This window comes from Protobothrops mucrosquamatus, unplaced genomic scaffold, assembly GCF_001527695.2.
Source record: "Protobothrops mucrosquamatus isolate PMUCROS unplaced genomic scaffold, P.Mucros_1.0 scaffold212, whole genome shotgun sequence".
Taxonomy (NCBI): Eukaryota; Metazoa; Chordata; class Lepidosauria; order Squamata; family Viperidae; genus Protobothrops; species Protobothrops mucrosquamatus.
In genome coordinates this window covers 1,942,132-1,962,236 of record NW_015386566.1, presented here as the reverse complement: position 1 = coordinate 1,962,236, position 20,105 = coordinate 1,942,132, and the positions used below count along the sequence as shown (strand labels likewise).

General features: G+C 35.9%; 2 protein-coding genes across 2 annotated transcripts in view; one reads left to right on the top strand and one right to left on the bottom strand.

The window, feature by feature from the left end:
- The window catches only part of WDR3 (WD repeat domain 3), a 36,612-nt gene extending 35,653 nt beyond the window's left edge, over window positions 1-959 (top strand). The window contains exon 27 of the mRNA XM_015814038.1: window positions 60-959. Coding sequence (XP_015669524.1) covers window positions 60-215 — 156 coding nt within the window. The 3' untranslated portion in view covers window positions 216-959. The remainder of the gene's footprint in view (window positions 1-59) is intronic.
- Window positions 960-2,735: 1,776 nt separating this feature from the next.
- SPAG17 (sperm associated antigen 17) overlaps window positions 2,736-20,105 on the bottom strand; it is a 118,082-nt gene continuing 100,712 nt past the window's right edge. The window contains exons 40-48 of the mRNA XM_029283757.1: window positions 19,920-19,973; window positions 18,447-18,549; window positions 17,484-17,604; window positions 14,334-14,438; window positions 13,041-13,189; window positions 8,813-8,982; window positions 5,545-5,605; window positions 3,779-3,935; window positions 2,736-2,928 (exon numbers count right to left, since the gene is read on the bottom strand). Coding sequence (XP_029139590.1) covers window positions 2,804-2,928; window positions 3,779-3,935; window positions 5,545-5,605; window positions 8,813-8,982; window positions 13,041-13,189; window positions 14,334-14,438; window positions 17,484-17,604; window positions 18,447-18,549; window positions 19,920-19,973 — 1,045 coding nt within the window. The 3' untranslated portion in view covers window positions 2,736-2,803. The remainder of the gene's footprint in view (window positions 2,929-3,778; window positions 3,936-5,544; window positions 5,606-8,812; window positions 8,983-13,040; window positions 13,190-14,333; window positions 14,439-17,483; window positions 17,605-18,446; window positions 18,550-19,919; window positions 19,974-20,105) is intronic.

Genomic DNA, 20,105 nt, shown 5'->3' with positions numbered 1-20,105 from the left:
GGTTTTCCCGGTCTTTTCTTAAACTTCACTATTTATTTGTATTTATGCTGTACCTTTAGGATGTTCTGGGATTTAATATGGCCGGTCTTCAGTTCCTAAAAAGAGAAATTGAAGCCAGGGATGAAGTGACTTTTTTTGCTGATGCTACTGACCGATTTGAGGAGAAAAAGAGGAAGAGAAAGAAGAAACAGAAGATGATTCTTGCAATGCTATGAGGCAGTTTGCTGGAGGATTTGTTGCTATCTGAGAACACTGTGATGCATGCTTCCAGCTACTGAGGGGGAGGGCTTGGGAGAGGATGAGGGAACCAGAGAAAAAACATGCTGAGTTTTTATCCACGGGTTTTGAGATGGGTTGTAAGAGGACTATCCCCTTCATGTGTTCCCTGCTTTTGACTGCTACAACATCTTCTGACCTGCTGCTTTAGCTTTTCTTTAAAAAGCCACCTCCTATCCCGGGACCCCACATTGACTCTCATCCCACTCGTCATAATGACAAATCATGCAGATAGAGCTCTCTGCCCTCTTGCTGGATGGATGAATTTTTTTACTCTGTTTTACAACAACATTGTTTTCCCCACCTTTGGAAAAAAAGAAAAGAAAAAACAGCAATTGTTCAGATTTGATGTGGCTACGAATGATATGCTTCACATAATATAGCATTTTGGCCTGGTCTGAGAATAGACCTGTCTTCGCAGTTTGAGAAGGTTTCATTTGTACTTGCTTTTCAGTCTTATTTTTGCTATTTAATGAATTTGTCATTTTAGTAATAGCAGCTTGTATTTGATTATTTTCTGATCTTAGTTTTGGGTGGATATGAGACCAAGTGTTTTACCTCAATTGCATATTGCTTGCCATTTGTAATTACATAAATCATTGCTCCTCTGTGATACAATCCTAACAAAAATCTTCTAGCTGGCATACAGAAGTTAAAAATTAGTTCTCCAGATGTGTAATAATAATAATAATAATAATGATAAAGTTGGAAGGGACCTCGGAGGTCATCTTGTCCAACCTCCTGCTCAGGCAGGAAACCCTATACCATTTCGGACAAATGGCTGTCCAGTCTCTTCTTAAAAACTTCCACTGTTGGAGCATTCACTGCTTCTGGAGGCAGGTTGTTCCACTGGTTAATTGTTCTAACTGTCAGGAAGTTTCTCCTTAGTTCTAGGTGGCTTCTCTCTTTGGTTAGTTTCCACCCGTTGCTTATTAGATGGGAATTTAATTTAGCCTAATAAGGAATCTGGTTTCCTCATTTAACCTGGAATACTAGTGCCAAGCTGCTCAGCATGAATACAGTTAAATCTTCATACTTTTCTAGGGAGGGCACATTGGCAGAATTTCAAAATAAGTATTAATGGGTTATCAATTCTACACTAGCATCAAAATTAGCTGATTTTGATGAATGCTAGTGATGTTCTCAAGATATTAGAGATGTTGCACAAGTTCTTTGTGCTTTTTCACCTTCAGCAAGGCGAGTAGCAATTTTGTTTACACACTCTTTCTGTTAAATTTTCATAAATTCAAACCAAGAGATTTACTGGAGTGCAGAATTTTTCTTATTTATTGCTACATGTTCATATTATTAACATGACATGCTCACAATTGTTTACAATACCAATTTATATACATTACATAAATATTAGGTTAAAAACAATTTCATTAACCTTTGAAAACATCGATTTAACATTCTTGGCATATTAAGAATGTTAGGCACTGCAGGACTGTCATTAGAAAAAATTAATCCGGGTCTGCTCTGCAAAACAAACATAAAAAATTATATAAGCATATGGACACATTTTTAAGCAAGTTTTCTGATGTAACTTTCTAGTACAACTAACTTGATTGACAAAATGCATATGCCTGCTAAATTCAGCAGGTAGATATAATCATTTATCTTATTTGCCTTGTGCATTTAAAGTAAGTTAAAGTAATTATGGAAGCGGATTTTTGTCTTTGACATTTCCTTAAATACAGAATTCTTACTTAATGAAGCAGAGGGCTTGAAATCACTTGTGGCCCCTGCCGTCCTCTGAAAACTAATGACAGAATAAAAAGTCTGTCTAAAAGAAAGAAAAATCCTGTCCTACCTCTTATAGGTCTCACTTTCCTCAAAAATGCCAAAGGCATACCACTGCTTATCCAATCATTCTAAAATTATTTCAAGTGATCATCTCTGCAAAAAACCTTGCATATGATTTGAATTTATGAATTTCTGTAGTTTTTAATTTGCATTTTCTGACTACTAGACAAATATATTCCAAGTATTTTCTTGATTCAGGATGCAGAGATGACTGGCAGAAAGCAGTTGGCCACACAAGAGTCAGGGAAAAGGAATCTCAATTTGCCAAATCCTTTTCTCACTGTTTCTTTTTTCCTGAGTACAAGAAGCATAGTGCATTTCTGTACCACCTACCCCAAAAGTGCATTCAAATGCGTCCACCTAGAATTCTGCAAGCCACTTCTTAATGTGTAGCATACAGTGTCCCAATAGGTTTTGTGCACATTTTTAAATTGTGATATGTAATACTTAGAAACAGGTATGTATTTGGTTGCTTGAATATTCTGGTCTTATAATTCTCTCATTTAGGATCCGTCCCCATCAATGCCATTCATGTCTCTTACGCCCAAATGGTCTCTTGGTTGCCCTCCACCACCACCACCGACCCCCCAGCTTTCCTAACCCCTTCCCCACCAGTACATCCCAAGAGCCTTACTTCTTCCCCCCAATAGTGGCTTAATTGCCATACATAAGCTCTCCTTTTGAAACCCAGACTTCCCATGCTGAAATACAATTGCTTACATTAATGAGGAAGCTTGTGAGGAAGTATTACTCTAAACTGAGAGATTGGACTTGCTGGAATCAACTGGATGCTGGAGGCCTGCCCTCCCTTGGGATAGTTTGGTGGTCTCTCATCATAGACAGTGTCTGTTAAGACTGGTGAAAAAGCAAGTTAAGGAGATACATTGTTTTGCTAAACCCCTTCTCCAGCCTTGAGTGTAATAAAGCCTAATAAATAATGAAGCATAAAGACGGTTTTTAAAGAAGAGGCTGCCTGAACCACTAACTTCTATTTTCATTTTGACAACACAAAAAGCATTGAGATAATACAATGAGACAAGAGACTCCAGAGTCTCTTTCTTTCTTACACAGTTTAGCAGAAAAAGTAATAACGATGTCCCTGTGGCAGCTAGCTTACATGTTTGTCCATGTAATAAAGTGGCACAGGGTCATAGAGCACACCAGGTAAACGGTTTATAATTCCTTCGGTGTTAATATAGCAACTCGTGTTTGGCAGTGCTGGGGCTGATAATGAAATGCCGCATTATTCTCAGTTGTACAAACAGTTTGTCCTTTCAGATATCTCCTGGGAGATGTAAATTAGTGGGACAACAATAGAACACTGAAAAACTCCAAACATTTTAGACTTTGTTATACAATAGATTGAAGTGATATTCTGGTTCTTAGAAATGGGAGCAATGTAATTATTTGTAAACACCTCTTTTTGATATTATGTCAGCAGCTGAAGAGAACAATAGAAGGTAGGCATGATTGCTCCTATAACAACTACCAAATAAACATGCATAATGTTTATGATGGATATTGTAAAGCCTTGGAAAGGTTTTACTCTGAAAGATAGCACTAGAAATAAATAAAAATAACAAGGGTGGGATACTAAATAAGTGATTTAAAGAAAGGTAAGATTGCCACTTGTCAGTGAAGTGAAGACCATTAGTTTATCCTATATAAATTCAATGTAGAACAAAAGAAAAAAAACACTGAAAGATATTTGCTTCTACAGGAAGAAACAGTGTTTCAGTTTCTGTGTGAATTTCAATCTGATGGGAAAGTTTGTCCAAGCCCTCATCTCCTTCCACTCCAACAGCCATGGCAAAAATCTCTATTTCCAGTACGGTTTGCAGTCCAGCAGCCACCTAGAAAAGACAGATCATATAATTCACCATGGAGAAAATTAGATTCTTGCCTCCCACCCCACTATCTTGCCCTCTTTAAATTACTCCTAACCATCACCCCTAAATAAACTTGCTGGTAAGGCTTCGTTTTATTTGTGACTTGAATTTTCACCATAACATTTCTACTATAAACTTCTCCACCTGAAACTGTCGTAACAAATGACTTGTTTGGAGCATAGAGTGAAAGAAAGCTAAATCCCATGTAATTTTCTTATGTGTGAATAGGTGCCAAACCATTTTTATGGCAATATACCCTTCATGTGCTCAACATAGAATTTTGTTCCAGTTACTATACTGTATAATCTTCAAAGCTGATGATACAGCATTTGAACAGAAAGAAAACTAAAGAATTGTGGATAAGTAGCATTTAAAGGTAATTTAAAGGATTTCCCATATTTAGGAAAAGGAATAAGTCCATTTTTTTAAAAAAAAATGCTGAAATGTGTTCATTAGAAGAAATGAAGTTTTATTAAAGCCTATATGATAAAACAGACTACTTATAGGAGACTGGCATTAAGGAATATCTTAATGAAATATCTTAAGGAGATTATTTATTACTACATCATTCTATTAAGATACAGCAATCGGCCCATTTGTCCCGACACCCATGTATATGCTGCTTGGGCACATTTTCATCAGAGTAGCACTCATTCTTGGGGCAATTTATTGGCTAAATGAAGAGATGCCTCCCAATTTGCATCAGACGTTCTCATATTGCTCCAACGACTTCTATAATCTTAGTGGGAGGAGGAGAAGGTTCTCCTGAATGTTACACACATTTGTACATGATCCTTCAGAATTGTTTTGAAGAGTTTAAAAAACAAAAACATAAACAAAACCTCTGACTCAAAAAATATGATCACTCCTCTCCACTATTGCAGAGTAAAAGGAAACATTATGGGTATTCTGCTTTATCTCTACCACGGGTTTTCAGAACTTATATTTTATTGCTATTTGAAAAAAAGGGCCATCTCAATAAACCTGGAGTATCAAGTCAATCCCACATAGAAGTAAGATAATCCATTTTATGCCTCTTTATTAATTTGTTGCTAGTAGTTGTACAGATGTGCTTGGTCGCTTTTAAATCCTTAACTACTGCAGAGAACCCTTGTGATTAATCATTAGCCCAGGAAAATCTTTAATACCAATCGTTAAATTATATTATTTCCCTCTAAAATGATTCTATCTGTAGCTTATAGGGAGAAATCTTATTAAACTGCTAGTTAGGAGAGAAACTTTCTCGCCTTCTCCAAAGGTTGCGCTTCCATTTTTTACTGGAGTTGGAGACATGCAGAAGACAAAAGGCACTAATGCTAGAGGACTCATCCAATTGCTTAGTGCACTGATTTCTATTAATCACTAATCAGGAGCAGCATTATTCAGTGACAATTCAGAGGCAACAGACACTAGACAGGTATCAGCTAAGAAGCTCGTAATATTCTGCCAGTTCTAGATGGGTGGATAGCAGTTGAACTCAGTTGCGAGGAAAGGCCCATAGGTAATATTTAAGAGCAGTGGTCTGCTTGCAGAAGAAAATCAATCCAAATTAATTAAACACTCTACAACTTACAGGCCCTGGGGTATAGTTCACACGCAATCCTGTAGAAGGTGGTGGTTGTTTCACCCGAAACCTGCCAAGTAATAGAAAAGTTAATTTCTTGTTTTGCACTGGACCAGAGAAATAAGAAGCAGACCATGGAAGAAGACGGATCCACACAGACGTTGGCTTCCATAATTATTAAGATATTTTCAATCTGTGTCAAGAATAAGTTCAGACACGGAGGGAAAGTTTAAATTCATAGCTTAAGAAGCCTCAAAATATCCACTTAGAATGGGTTACTAAAGCTACATTCAACATTTTTCATTTCCTAGCTACCGTCTTTATCTAAAATAAAGACATATAATGTGGCTTGGATATTTCTAGTGAGGGAACAGCATATTGCTTCCTTGTCATTAGTATTTGAAAGATCATTTGTACTGGGCCTCATCTGAAGCCATCTAAAGCTAAATGTTTGGTTGGAAATCTGGTCCCATTGCAACCTGTATGCATCATAAAATAGATGCGGCCTCCCTCCTAATCTCTTCAGTCTGATGACAGATAAAAGTGGTCTCAAACAGGATATGTATCTAAAGGACCAAAGTGAGATGGCTATGTAAATTTTCACATCCTCCAGCTGTTCTCTGTAGTCTCTATCATTTACAAGGGAAAAGGCAAAGTAGTAAAAAGGCAAACATCACTTAGCCAAGGGATCAATTGAGGACTTCTTACGCCAGTTAGTTTAATGGGAAGATTTTTATGTAATTGTGCAGAAAACCTGGATCCACACTATGGACAGAGCATCTGAGAAATCTTCTCAGATGGGCTATTAAGAATCAGTCCAACAGTGACTTAGATCTCTTCAGAAGGAGGAGAATTTTAGTCTTTAGTCTTTATGGCTGTAATTCTTTAAGAGCCATGTGGGGCACAGTGGTTTTGCCTATTAAACATACTGTCTGTTATCATCAAACCTAGGAATGAAATTGTCATGTAATTAGAATTTCTGGAGGAAAGGGCCAGTGAGAAACAACATGCCTGCTTCATTTAGGCAAAAACATCTGTCCAAAGAGCAAAGATTGGAAGTATCTCAGGCAACTGCCCCCTTCATGCTCCTGCTGGTGGTCTCATCTATAGCCCAAACTAGATTCTCCTGAATAATAAGATTTTGATGAACATTGACAGAAGAAGAAGAAAAACTCCCACATGACAACTTGTAAGATAACACCAATGCTAGCATGATAATTCCCTCCCAAAATGAAGATTTCACTCTCAGCACAGATGCAACTTTATGGATATGAACCAAAAAAATTGTGTTTGAAATCCACTACATTTCTTTCTGCATTGGATTGAATAGGCAAACTAAGTAAAAGTGAGGGTACTGGAACATTCAGCAGGTATGTCCATGTGGGTCCATAGGCCATGTAGTTGAACTAAATGGTCTTTGACTATCATAACTATCTTGTTCTTTGTAAATGCCAGGGAAGATAATACTGGGCATTATAGTGTCACCTTTATTCTAAATTCAAAAGATTGTTCTGCTGAAAAAAGCCATCAGAAATGAAATTCTGTCTCATGCCATTGCAAAGTGTAGTTTCAATTGTTATAGGTGACTTTCACCTTCAGAATAGAAGAGAATAGAATAAAAACGTTGTCACTTTAAATGTACACTAATCAGCATACATTAAAATGAAATTTTATTGCATTCAATCCTCAAAATATACCATTATGCATATACCCCCCCCACACACATATATGACACAGAGAAACATCACAGTCTAGTTCAGTGGTTCTCAACCTGTGGGTTGGGACCCCATTTGGGGTCGATCGACCATTTCACGGGGGTCGCCAAGCAAGGCTGTCCGCCATTTTTTTTGTCCGCCATTTTTTTTGTCCATTTTTTTTCCCTTTTCCGGCAGGTGCCTTACCTCCCTTGGGCTGGGCCAGCTGGTGGTTGGCCTGCTCCATCTCTGCCGCTTGCCAGCTACGCCTCGGCCGGCGCAGGGGGCGGAACCACGCATGCGCGGCGCTCCCGGGCAGGGAAAGTCCTCGACTTACGACCGGTTGGGTAGTCCTCGACTTACGACCGGTTTAGTCCTCGACTTACGACCGGTTTAGTCCTCGACTTACGACCGGTTGGGATGGCGGCATTAAAAAGGTTGAGAATCACTGGTCTAGTTCAAATGTATACATATACATGGCAGGGGGGAAAAAGAATCCTGTCAATTTACAAGACGGATGGCATAAGGAACAAAGCTGTTAATCTAGTAGTCCTGCTAGAAATACTTCGAAACCTCCTCCCAGAGGGGAGCAACAGAAACAGATCGTGAAGTGGGTGTGTGGGGTCTCTAACAATGCTTTGAGCTCTAAGCATGTAAAACCTATAAGCAGTATCCTGAATAATGGGAAGCAAGCATCCTATAATTTTCTCAGCTGTCCTTACCACTCTCTGTATGGACCTACCACCAAACCAAACAACAATGATGCAGTTTGTTAGAACACTCTCAATTGTGCCTCTGTAAAAAGTGGCCAGGACAGAAGGAGAAAGATGTGCTCTCATCTGATGCAAGAAATGCAAATGCTGGTTTGCACACTTCACTAAAGATAACGTATGAAGAGACCAAGTCAGATTGTTAGTTATCTGCACCCCAGGTACTTAATACTATTGATCACCTTCACAGCTGCCACTTTGATGCAAAGTGGAGTATGACTACGCAGGCTCTTCCTAAAATCTACAATGATCTCCTTTGTTTTATTAACATTCAAAACCAGGTTATTTTTATTGCACCAGTCCAGCAAAATCTTTATCTCCTCCTTAGAAGAATCTTCGTTGGATAAGATTCACCACTGCCATTTCACCTTCACTCCATGTTATTCTAACAGAACCTTAGACATTAGAAGTTGGTGTATCCTTGGCAGTTCAACTCAAAGTCGCTAAATGCTAACACTGCAGCAATGAGGACAGAAGGGAGATTAGGTAGGCATTTCACCTTTTAGACAAATACTTGAAGGCAAAAGGTTTACCATTGTAACATTTTGCTCTAAAAAGTGCCATCTGAGTTATATAAACTACATGCGTGACTTATAGAAGAACAAGGCTACTGCAATGCTTCTATTTTGAAAATTGTTATTACTGATGAAATTCTCTCTCCTTGAACAATGTACCACTCTGACATCATTGATATAGAAAAGAACCTGTTATCTACAAACAGTTCCGTGGCATATCTCCAAACAACCAAAAAGCAAAATATTTTGATGTATTATCCTTTGGCAGATACAAAATTTGCTAGTAATATATACAAACCTGCAGAAATCCATTCCAACATTCTTCAAAACCACTGTGGTTGAATAAGTGCAGCCCTCCTTAAGAATGCCAAATGTCACCTTCGGTGGGATAAGAAGGAATCCTGACATTTTCTGGGAAGGTGCTGTGACAGAGCATGTGCGGACTTTGCCAGAAACAAGATCTACATTCTTCACAAACGAGAGAGATTATTTAGGAAGGATAGACAGATCAAAACTCTTAATCCATATATCTATTGATAAGAATAAAAGGGCATTTATAGATTGATATTCTACCCATTCACAGCTATTGATACTTCAATTCTGAAAGGAAGATTTGTATTCAGAAGTCACAATAGGCTAAATATAAAATAATCATTTTTGTCAAATTGGAACATAATATACCTTGAATTGTAAGTGGATTAGCCTATGTGAAATCAGTCCTGTGAATAATTCAACATGTACAAAAATGTGCAATATTTATGTTCTGTAGTATGGATTTGAACTTAAGGCATGAAAATCTAGTTGACCTTCAGTAAGTTCCTGGATGAGAAACAGAAATTTGTAATGTACTTTTTGCTAAGGGTTTTATTTTTGTTTCAGTAAAATTATACTGCACAGCTCCTTGGACACTCAATGCATATTGAGTATTATTCCATAATGTTGGATTGTACTTCTCTTACTTTCAGCTGCCATCAAGCCTATTTTAGTCTTACACAATCAGATGGACAGGATTTACTAAATGATAAGCTATGGTTAATTATCATTGGACCACATATCAAGAAAATAGGCAGAAGCCATTCAACAGCAGAAGGCGATGTTCACAAAGGTAGCAAAGATTTGAAATTAACTCCTTTGTTCCCAATCCTAGCTTCTTCTGTCCTTGTGAACAAGAGGGGCAAAACTCATTTTGTACTCACTATATAAGCAGCTCAGAGGGAGGGACGAAATGTCCACTCTTTCTAATCCATCTAATGCAGGCCCCAAAACCAAGCTACAAGCATTCTAGGTGACAGAGAGGATTATGGTACACTGTTGTCAATTTGCTCCAATCCCTTTGACTATTGTTTAGTGACAGCTGGAAAAAAAACAGCTACTTGTGGTGGTGATTTGTGGCAGGAATCCAGTACTCTTAGGTACTTGAGTTGCTATTCTACTTCTGTAACCTTTAAGTCATAACTGATATCCTGATAAGGAAGAAAAGGAGTATACAATGGTAGAGGGATGACCCTGTATGCTTTTTTGTGACATTCTATGGCAGCAGCTTTTCTAGATTCCCCAAAAAAAGATAAATTAGATAAATTCAGAATAATTTAGGATCATGCACATCTCGAGGCTTCCAATTTTGCGTAGTAGTGCAGCAGCCAAGAGATCGCACGGCTCTGCACCCTACGGCCGAATTCTTCCTGTTAGGGGACCCTAAATCGGCCTAAAGTTGCCCCAGAGAGGCAAAGAAGAAGGAGAGGTTCCCATCGACCACAGAGAGATGGCGGACGATCTGATCGGTGTGGGAAAAGCCCTCCAGAAACCAGCAGGAGAAAGGCTAGCTTCACTCCAGAGTCTAGCCCAAGCTACAAACAACCAAAGCCCAAAAGCACTATTTTAAGCTGGATCGTAAACAATGTGCTTGGAACTGGGTAAGAATATTTATTCTCTCTCTTCTATTTGATAATTGATTTCCTGGGGAAAAAAACCAAGAAGCAAAACTCCTCCGAAAGTGAGGAGGGGGACTTTTGCCCCACCCTCTCACAGACAGAAGCAGCAAATTAAACTTTTATGGGGGACAGAAATATATTGAAATGAAATGAATATAAGACTAAAATCTGGATAAGTTTGGAATTGGTGGAAATAGTTAAGATTTTCTTATCAAAAGACTATTGATGAAAACAGAAGAAAGTAATTTCGTGTTTTGAAAACTGAAAAATGAACTGGTGCTGACATATAGTGGTGGATGAAAATATACAACTGTAATCGCTTTGATACAGGAATTGGCAGGAAGCCCAGAAAAAGATAACTTGTTTCTTTGACCTTCAATGTCCTAACCAAACAGAGAACAACTGCAACAAAGAAAAGAAAACATTTTGGGCTACCGACAAAGCGAGAATCATAAACCTTAGGAAAAAAAATTGACCTTCCTGGACTATAAATACTTATTGAACTGTGACTCTAAAGCTGTTTGCAGAAAAAGGAAAACTTTGATTTTTGGCTATCATGGAACATCAGATATCTGCAGAAAGAACATATCAAGAAAAACCAAATACTCTCCAGGAGGAAATGTATGCCATGTTGCAATTAATTCAAACGACAATTATTTTAAACCATGAGGAAATTAAAAACAACTTTGAAAATATAAATGAACACATCTTTAATTTAACCTTACAACAAAAAAACCTCTCAGAAAATAAAAATAGAGAGGGATCAGACAAATCAGACAACTGAATATAAACCAAAACAAAAAGTTTTAAAGATGGAACTCATCAACGGAAGGAATTATAACTTAACTCAGGCGGAGAAAAACTTGCAGGAAATATTGGATATGGAAAAGATAACTTATACTTCAAGATTGCAAAATAAGTGAGGACAAGAAAAAAGATTCTACAAAATGGATTATAGAACTGTCAGGAGAGCTATGAGAACTTGAGAGACAAAAAATGATAAGAAAAATTAAAAGAGAAAGAAAGAACAAAAATTTCAATGAATACAAATGGGCAAAACCTTCCTACAAAAACACTTTACTTGACTTGTCTCTTGCACTTACAACAACATCTACAAGACTACAGGAAGACATTTTGGTTTAGCAGAGCATACTGATTAGGAAAGTGGTTTGGCAAAAAAAAAAAAAGGCTAAAGTTAGAATCAAGAAATCAGACGATGGGATTTATCAGATGGAATATCTAAAGATTAAACACTTGTTTGAATATGGTTAAAGAAATAGAAAAATTCTGAATATAAATGAATTTTAGTTTAAGAGGGATGGACCCTTCAAGTAACAGTATTTTTTTATGATATGAGAAATATAAAAATATTGGGATGGTTAACATGAGGGAAATGTTTTAGATACTTAAGTGTAATGATATAAATGTATTTTAGCTTAAGAGGGATATGTTTTTTAAGCGGCATAGTATTTCCTTCCTTTTCTCTCTCTCTTTTTAAGATATGAAAAATGTAAAACTGTTGGGATGACTTGTATGAGGAAAAAGACTTAGATACTTAAGAATGTCTTGAATATTAAGGAGAAAATAAATCTAAATAAGAACTTTGAAAACAGGATCTACGATGAGGTAATTAAGATGTTTAATTAGAAAAGAAGCCTTATATTGATGTTGTTACTTGTATAAATACTAGGAAAATGTTTATATTCAATTTTTATCTATCAAAATACTAAGAAATGTACTAATTTAAGATTGGTAAAAGAGAATATTATTGGAAGAAGAGAAAATCAAGGAAAGCTACTATGTGGATTAAGGAATTATAGAAATGAATTGTTATTGTTTTTAAATATAAACCCAGACAACACACTGTTTACCAAATATTAAGATTACTATGTTAAGAAAACAATAAAATATATTTAAAAAAAATAGGATCATGCACATCTCACTGGCTCTTTGATTAATATGCCATCCCTTAACCAATGATTGAACTAGTCATTAATTCCAGGTAGGATATGTTCTTGGATCAAATTCAACATTCAATCTTCTACCCATCTGTTGTGAAAATACCCCTCTGAATTCCATCCATTGGATTTTAAATCCAACAATGCTGGTATTGAGTAAGTGCCAATAAGGTGCTTCTCTGGAGTGGGCTGTGTAGGAGGAAAATAATCATTATACAGCATTTATTTCTTATAGTCTACCTTTCCTCTAAAGAACTGAAAAGTGGTGTTCATGGTTCACTTCTCATGTGATCCTCACGTTAACATCACTTTGAGATAGGTTGACTTGAGGAAAAGGAATGTTTCTGATTCAACTAGCAAACTCCATGAACAAAGTGAGATGTGGGAATTTGTCTCAGTACAATACTATAATCACTGCACTGCACCAGTAGGAAAGCTCAACTGATTGCATTGAAACCTCTGCTGAAACTTTTAAAACTTGAGAACTGGATAGAAGACATCTTTCATACCTCTTTTAAACATGATCATCTTAACTAGAACAAAAAAGTTTCAGGAGACAGAACAATTCCAAATATAATGAAGGCAAAGTCAAGGAAAAGTAAAGAGAAAAGTAATTGTAAAGTAGGAATTATGTTACTTTTTGCCTTGGCACTGATTGTGGCTTGTTTCTTTGTATCAAAGCGGGCAATTTCACTTTCTCTTTTCTTGGGGATCCTGTAGCATCCATAAGAAGTGATTGAAGTTTTGGATGGATCTGGACTCCATTTTCACTTCCTTCTACATCTACTGAAAAGGAAAAGAGTTTTAAAACTACAGCATATGCCCTAGACTAATTCTACAACTCGCCGAAGAGGTTAGGGTACAGTGAGAGCAAAGTTCCTTGTGACGGAGGAAGACAAGTTTGTTTGTGGTGATGCTCAAAGAGATCACTTAGGAGAAAAAGAACCTGATTGGTAAAAAAATATGGAATTTTATTTGATAACCAATTGATAACCAACCTGGAAGAAATGTTGATTCTTTCAAGGGAAAGAGACTGGCATCCATTTTCGGTGATGAGAGGTAAGCCCAAAGGCACCAACTGTACTATTAAATATATTAAGTGCCAAAATTTTGCTATTTTTTATTTTTCTATTTTTTGCTACATCAGTAGCTAAAAAAAAACAAAACAATCTGGTCATCTCAGATCAAACTCTAAACAAAGCAATATGCCTATACATAAACAATAGATTTTAATTTTAGGATCCAGTTAAGATACCAAAGGAATAAAAAAGGAACTTTATTTAGAATTCCATTTTTGCAGAATTATGCAATTTTTCTAGGTTGAAGGCTTTTGAGTGGCATGCCAGAGGTTTAAGTAACAAATTAAATAGAATTAATGCAAATACCCTTCAGTCTTGTATTTAATATTTTCCCTTTTCTGTTACATTAAAAATCTCAATTAAGTCATAATTTTTATAGATGCATGAAGCCATTTTTAATACTTTAGGGATCAAAGGAGGCTATGGGGCCAAAGGTGAGTTACCTGCATTTTTAAAGCTAACTTTGGCATCTCAAAATATTGTCAATACTGATGATAGTTAGTGGATGTTGTGGGTGTTGTGATTTGCTATATATTTCATTTTCTCCACTGTGTTACATACTTATAGTATATTCACAAATAGTAATATATCTTTTATGACATTTTGAGCCTTTGATCTCTCTTCTTCCAAAGAAAGCTTAATGTGCCAGAATAAATATTTTCTGTACTCAAGAAAGTAGCTGTGGACAACAAAATATGCTGCATGTAGAACACATAAGATATATGCAACTTACCAATATTATTAAGTGGAGATCAACTAACTAGCTATAAATATATACAGTCGATGTTTTAACATGTTATAAAGTTCTATTAATAACTGCTTTTTTCAAAGAGTCCTTTAGAATGGTTTACCGTTTGTAAAATGGGATGGATAGGTTTCAGGATAGATTGAGGAAGAAATTATGTTTGGGGGCAGTCCTTTGGAATGCTTACGTCTGAGCAAGTCATCTCTGGCTCCTAAAACATAAATATAAATTCATCTCAGCATTTCTATTTTATTATTTATTTATTAAGCTAATTTATATCTGCCCAATTCAACCAGAGGTGAATCTGGGTGGCTTACAAAATTTTCAAAATGCATCATATAATAAAAACCCAATTAAAAAAACCCTATCCCTCCCCTATGGCAGCAACAGCACAATCAAATCAGCCACTACGACAACTTGCCACAGCCAACTCATTGCAGCTAACTTGCCGTGGCCAACTTGCCATGGGACAACTCACCATGACCAACTCACCACAGGGCAACTTACCAGGGGACAAGAGTAACACTAATAACAAAGAAATGGTGGAACAGAATCATTAAATAAAGGGTGGAAAAAGAGGGACAAAATGAAATGTGAATGACAAAAAATTAAATAATTTTAAAATTATTTTAAATAATTAAACTGAACTGTTGGCTTATCTATGTCTTTAAAATTTCCTGTCTACTTGAAGGCACAATACGCAAGAGAAATTCTTTGAGTTTTGAGCCATCTTAACTGTAAAAAGGCAAGTGATTTCATTGCTGTGTAACTCAAACTTTCCATGTTGATGGTTCCAGTAATCCAGGGAACAGGATTGTGGGAGCAGGACTGCTAGCCGCAGCAGGTATTGATGGGTCTGACAGATTTAACGATTGCAAGGGAGTTTCTTACAATTACAGAAACATGCTTCAAAGGACAGTCAAGGAATGTGGTTTGTTAAGTTTTATGAAGAAAATTCATAATCTATTTTCTTGGTATCCAATTAGTTAGAACAATGTGATTTTTAAGAGGAAAGCATCCAATTAATCTTATTGCCCTTATTCACTGCAGAATTTAAAATAAATAGCAGGAGAGAAAAAATGAAAACACAGAAACTATTGCAGATATTTCTCTCTATCATGTGTTTTTTTTAAAGTATACTTGTCAGCTTTTCTAAATAAAGACTGGTAGCATAGAAGCCACTCTGAATCTGATAGACATATGCTACAAGGTTTTCACCAGGCCTTTGCAGATATTACTGTGCAGAGAAGATTTGCACCAGGTAACCTAGTTTCTAAGCTCAGGAAAAACTGACCAAAATTATGAATTTTAGGATCAACCAATTTTTTTGTGATCTATTTATTTTGCATTATTTATTGTGCTATTAGCCAACTAGAGTGGCTGAGACGCGTGGCCATATAAATCAAATCAATTAATAAATAGCTAATTATAAGTAGATGAAAAGCTATCAGGGAGAAAGAAGTCTGACCATCTGACCATCTAAACATCCACTTTAGCTTCCTTACCAAATGTTATTAAAAAAAATTCTAAAGAAACTGAATTCTTGATTAACAATTAACGATATTAGCAATTAGCTAGCAATTTAGTGTCCAAGATGCTATACTTATGCCACTCTTAAATACCACCTATGGTTTCTTAGTGGTTTTTTAAAATATAAATTAGAATTGAAAAATTGAACTGATTAACCTTCTTGGATGAGAAATGAAACATTTTCAAAGAAAAAAACCCCAAAAATCCAGTTGCCTTTTGGAAAAGCACCATTGGGACATCACCGGGATGATTGAGAATCTCCACAGATTGTAAATTAGAACATTTTTTTGTGTGTGAAATAACCAACTTTTTCAAGAGTTCTGTATTTTCTCATTGGATGTTACAAAGTTCTGGACATTGAAATAAAAAAATAATAATTTATATTTATTGCTGACAACACTGTGCGAAATATTATTTACATGTGCTTCATCGACTACAAGAAAGCCTTCAAATGTGTTGATCATGAGAAGCTATGGAGAGCCCTACAGGACCTGGGGGTACCAGCACATCTGGTCATTGGTTAAATCAGGAAGCCATTGTGTGAACACCATATGGAGACGCTGATTGGTTTAAGATAGAGAAAAGATTGTGACAAAGTTGCATTCTCTCCCCTTTCTTATTCAATCTGCATGCCAAAATGACTGTGAAGAACCCTAGAGCTTAAAGAATCAAAAATCGGGATAAAGATTGGAGGTGGAAATGTCAAAATTCTTCGATATGCTGACGATAAAACTCTCATTTCAGAAACCAAAGAAGATCTGGAACATTTGATCAAGAAAATCAAAGAAGAAAGTGAGAATTTTGGTCATTTTCTGAACATCAAAAAGACCAAGTTCATGACTAATGGAAACATTAAAATAGAAACTGACAGTGAAGAGATAGAATGTGTGGAAAAATTCACTTTCCTAGGGTCACAGATTGCTCAAAGCAGTGAATGCGTCCCAGAAATAAAATGTCGGGTTGCATCAGGTCACACAGCAGTGATGAACATAAGCTGAATATGGAAAAGCAAGGACATCAGCCTGGCAAGCAAATGTAGGATAATCCATTCTATTGTATTCCCCATAGCTACCTATTCCCCATAGCTTTCACAACTTTCATGATTTTGAAAGTTGGACATTAACAAAGCAAGACAAGAAGAAAATGGATTCATTTGAATTGTAATAATAGAGAAAGCTCCTGCGTATTCCTTGGATAGCAAAGATGACTAACAAGCAAGTACTGGAACGCATAACAGCAAATATGTCACTGGAAGGAAAAATTACAAAACTGCATTTTACTTATTTTGGTCATGTCATGCGGGAGAATTCACAGGGGAAAACAATTCTGTTTGGAAGAGTTAGAGGTAAAAGGAAACCAGGCCACCAAAAAACATGGTGGTTGGATGCCATCAAACCTGACACCAGCCAGAGCATAGAAGTAGTAGTGCAAGATAAGAAGATCTGGCGAGATCTGGCCCATAGAATCGCCAAAAGACAGTGTCCATACCACTGAATGAACAACATCATCGTCATTATCATTATCATCATCATCATCATCATGTTTGTTTTTCAGTCCCACAATTCTGTAAAATACATCTGCAATAGCCTAAAAGCATTTTTTTCCATTCTCTTTTCTGTCAGTATGAATTACTCTTTCCATATTACTTCTCAAGCATTTGTTATACAGTAGTGTTACCACCTTCAAAGTGTCCAGCACCCAATAAATGCAGTAAATGCAGTATTACTTGCTCTCTCTCTAGCAGTTTCATTTTCAGAGGACTCTGTAAATGTATCCAACAACGGTTCCTTTGTTTCTCTGTCTGGAAACGGAGGGAGCATTCCTGAGAGAATTTCAACATCTGGAAACTTTAAGGGGAGAAAAGAACAAAAGGATGAAATGCAATTTCTGACAAAAACACTGCTAAAACAAAATAAAGAACACAAACAAGAATCTCTAAAACAAATGGTTTATTTGTATATGTCAATTATCAGTATTTGTAGTGGATTTGTTTTATACATTTAGAAGGACAAAAACAAGAGATTAACTTAATGGGCCCTACATAATATCATCTGATTTTCTTTTTTTTATCTGCTGGTCCTTGACCATATTTTATTGATAAAAACTCTCCTAAAAACTGATGTGCTTAAGAAAACTGCAAATCCATAGATCAATACTATAAAATTTATTTTCATATTAAACATACACAAAATGTCATAATTCAGCTCCTTCTCTTCCCTAGTTTTTTGAAGTATTTTTATTTAAATTATGAAGAATATTCATAAATATCCACTATGGCCTCAAACAGGGAGTCACCAGACATAAGAAGGCATTAAGACTAGCTTAAATATAAGCTAAAATAAAGTTAAAATAAGAATCAAAGACTAAAATGATCTAGTGCTATTTAAAGGCAATAGAGAATAAATGCTTTTACTTGAAATCTAAGACCATAGCCCGGGAGACCAGGATAGATAGCAATTTTGTGCTCCACTTTTTTAATACATAACATTTTTTTAAACTCCAAAATATTTGACAGTAGAGTTCTTCTGTTGTAGCTGGCCTACAACTCTTCGAGATACGTATTCTAGACCGTTTTGTAAGTCAATGGTTAAATCGCCAAAAGTCATATCCAACTTTTGGTGACTTAATCCTTTTCAGAAAGGTTTCTTTGAACTAGTCTAACCTGACCCATCGTCCACAATTTGCTCACCTCTTTTTGAAGAAATTGCATTCCAAATTCAGACTTGAAATAGGGAGGGATCATTTTGTACCTCATCCTCTTAAGACAATTCTTTCCGTCCTCAATTTCCTGCCTGAATTTTTTTTAAATGGGAGTAAAGCAGAAATATATATATAGTAATATAATGGTTTCACGTTATTTTATAATTTATTCTGGTGATTATTAATGCATACTATTTGTTTTAAAAAGACAATTTAGATGTGTTTATAGATCTTTATTATTTTCTCAATTTTGCTAAAATTAATAAAGAGAAAGGACTACTGAATAAGCCTTATGCATGCATATAAATTTGTAAACTTTATTTTGTTTATATAATTGTTACTTTTTATATTCTAGAAATTATTTCTTCCACTCTGGAAGACAATAAGTTTTAAAAAAAACTGATTCACAAAAAGCTGAGGGACTGGCAAACTGTTTTCATTTTTCATGTGTAATTCTCTTGCTCACTTATAGAAAAATAATTTTCAGTTGCAATGATATACTTTTTTTTCTGGCAGTACATTACTGAAAATTAAATGAAAAAAATTATTTCACAGATCGTAAAAGGGCCACAGTTCCCCAACCCTGTTTTATAGAATACAGGAAAGCAGGAGAAGCGAGGTCCAGGGAGTGAGAAGGCTTCCAGGATGCAACTGAAGAATTAAAGCCTTTCTGTTCTCTCATTAATACATGTTTTTATTTTGATATGTCACTGATACTAGACAAATTACAAATTACTAACATGTCCTATCATTTGTGTATGTGTGTATGCACATACAGAGAAAAAAGTTATGCAAGCTCAAAGAAGGCCTTCTTTATTGGTTCTCTCCAAGAGCATGCTAATATAATAAAAATATAAACCTGCTTACAATGTAAACTTTTAAGAGGTCTTGGAAATACCATATTAAGTACATAGCTAAAGGAGTGGGAATTCTCCCATTAGGGAAGCTAGTAGTAATTTGTGAGATTAAGTTAAATAAAATTTACACAATAGAAAATAAAGGAAAGGAGATGAAAATACTAGGAAGAATACAAGAAACAATATAAAAAAACAGGTTACTTAAAAAATTTCCTATATTTATCCAGGAGAAGGGGATATGGAGAATAGAATTGTTGGTTCAAATAGGTAGTAGATTTTCATTTGTTAGAGATATTAGAGGAAATCTTGCATGGTCATCTTACAAGGAGTTTACAGCAACATCCTATAAAAAACAGCATGAAGTAGGACATTGGCAAGATTATTTTGAAGTTGATATCCAATTCTGATTCTCTCTTCCCAAATCTTTGCTGAGCACTGTGGAATTCTGCTCAGAGTTATTCCTAATAGTACTTAAATGAGAAACAGGTTGCAGAAATTTATACTAGAAATAACTGTCTAATTCAAAAACTTCAGACTTCAAAAAACTCCCCCCCAGCTTCTGTTTATGGCTTCTAAATCATATTCTAAAACTAATGCACCATTACCTGGTCTGCGCTAATTTGCTCTGCCAGACAGAAATCTTCACGGGCTCGTCGTGGCTGCATAAAGGAAAATGAAACATTTCATCAAATTCATAGTTATTTAGAAAGCATTCAATTTGATTTTAAATATGACATGGCATATGGCTCTATTTCATATGGTAAAATCCAATCATATGTTTCTATTTCAAG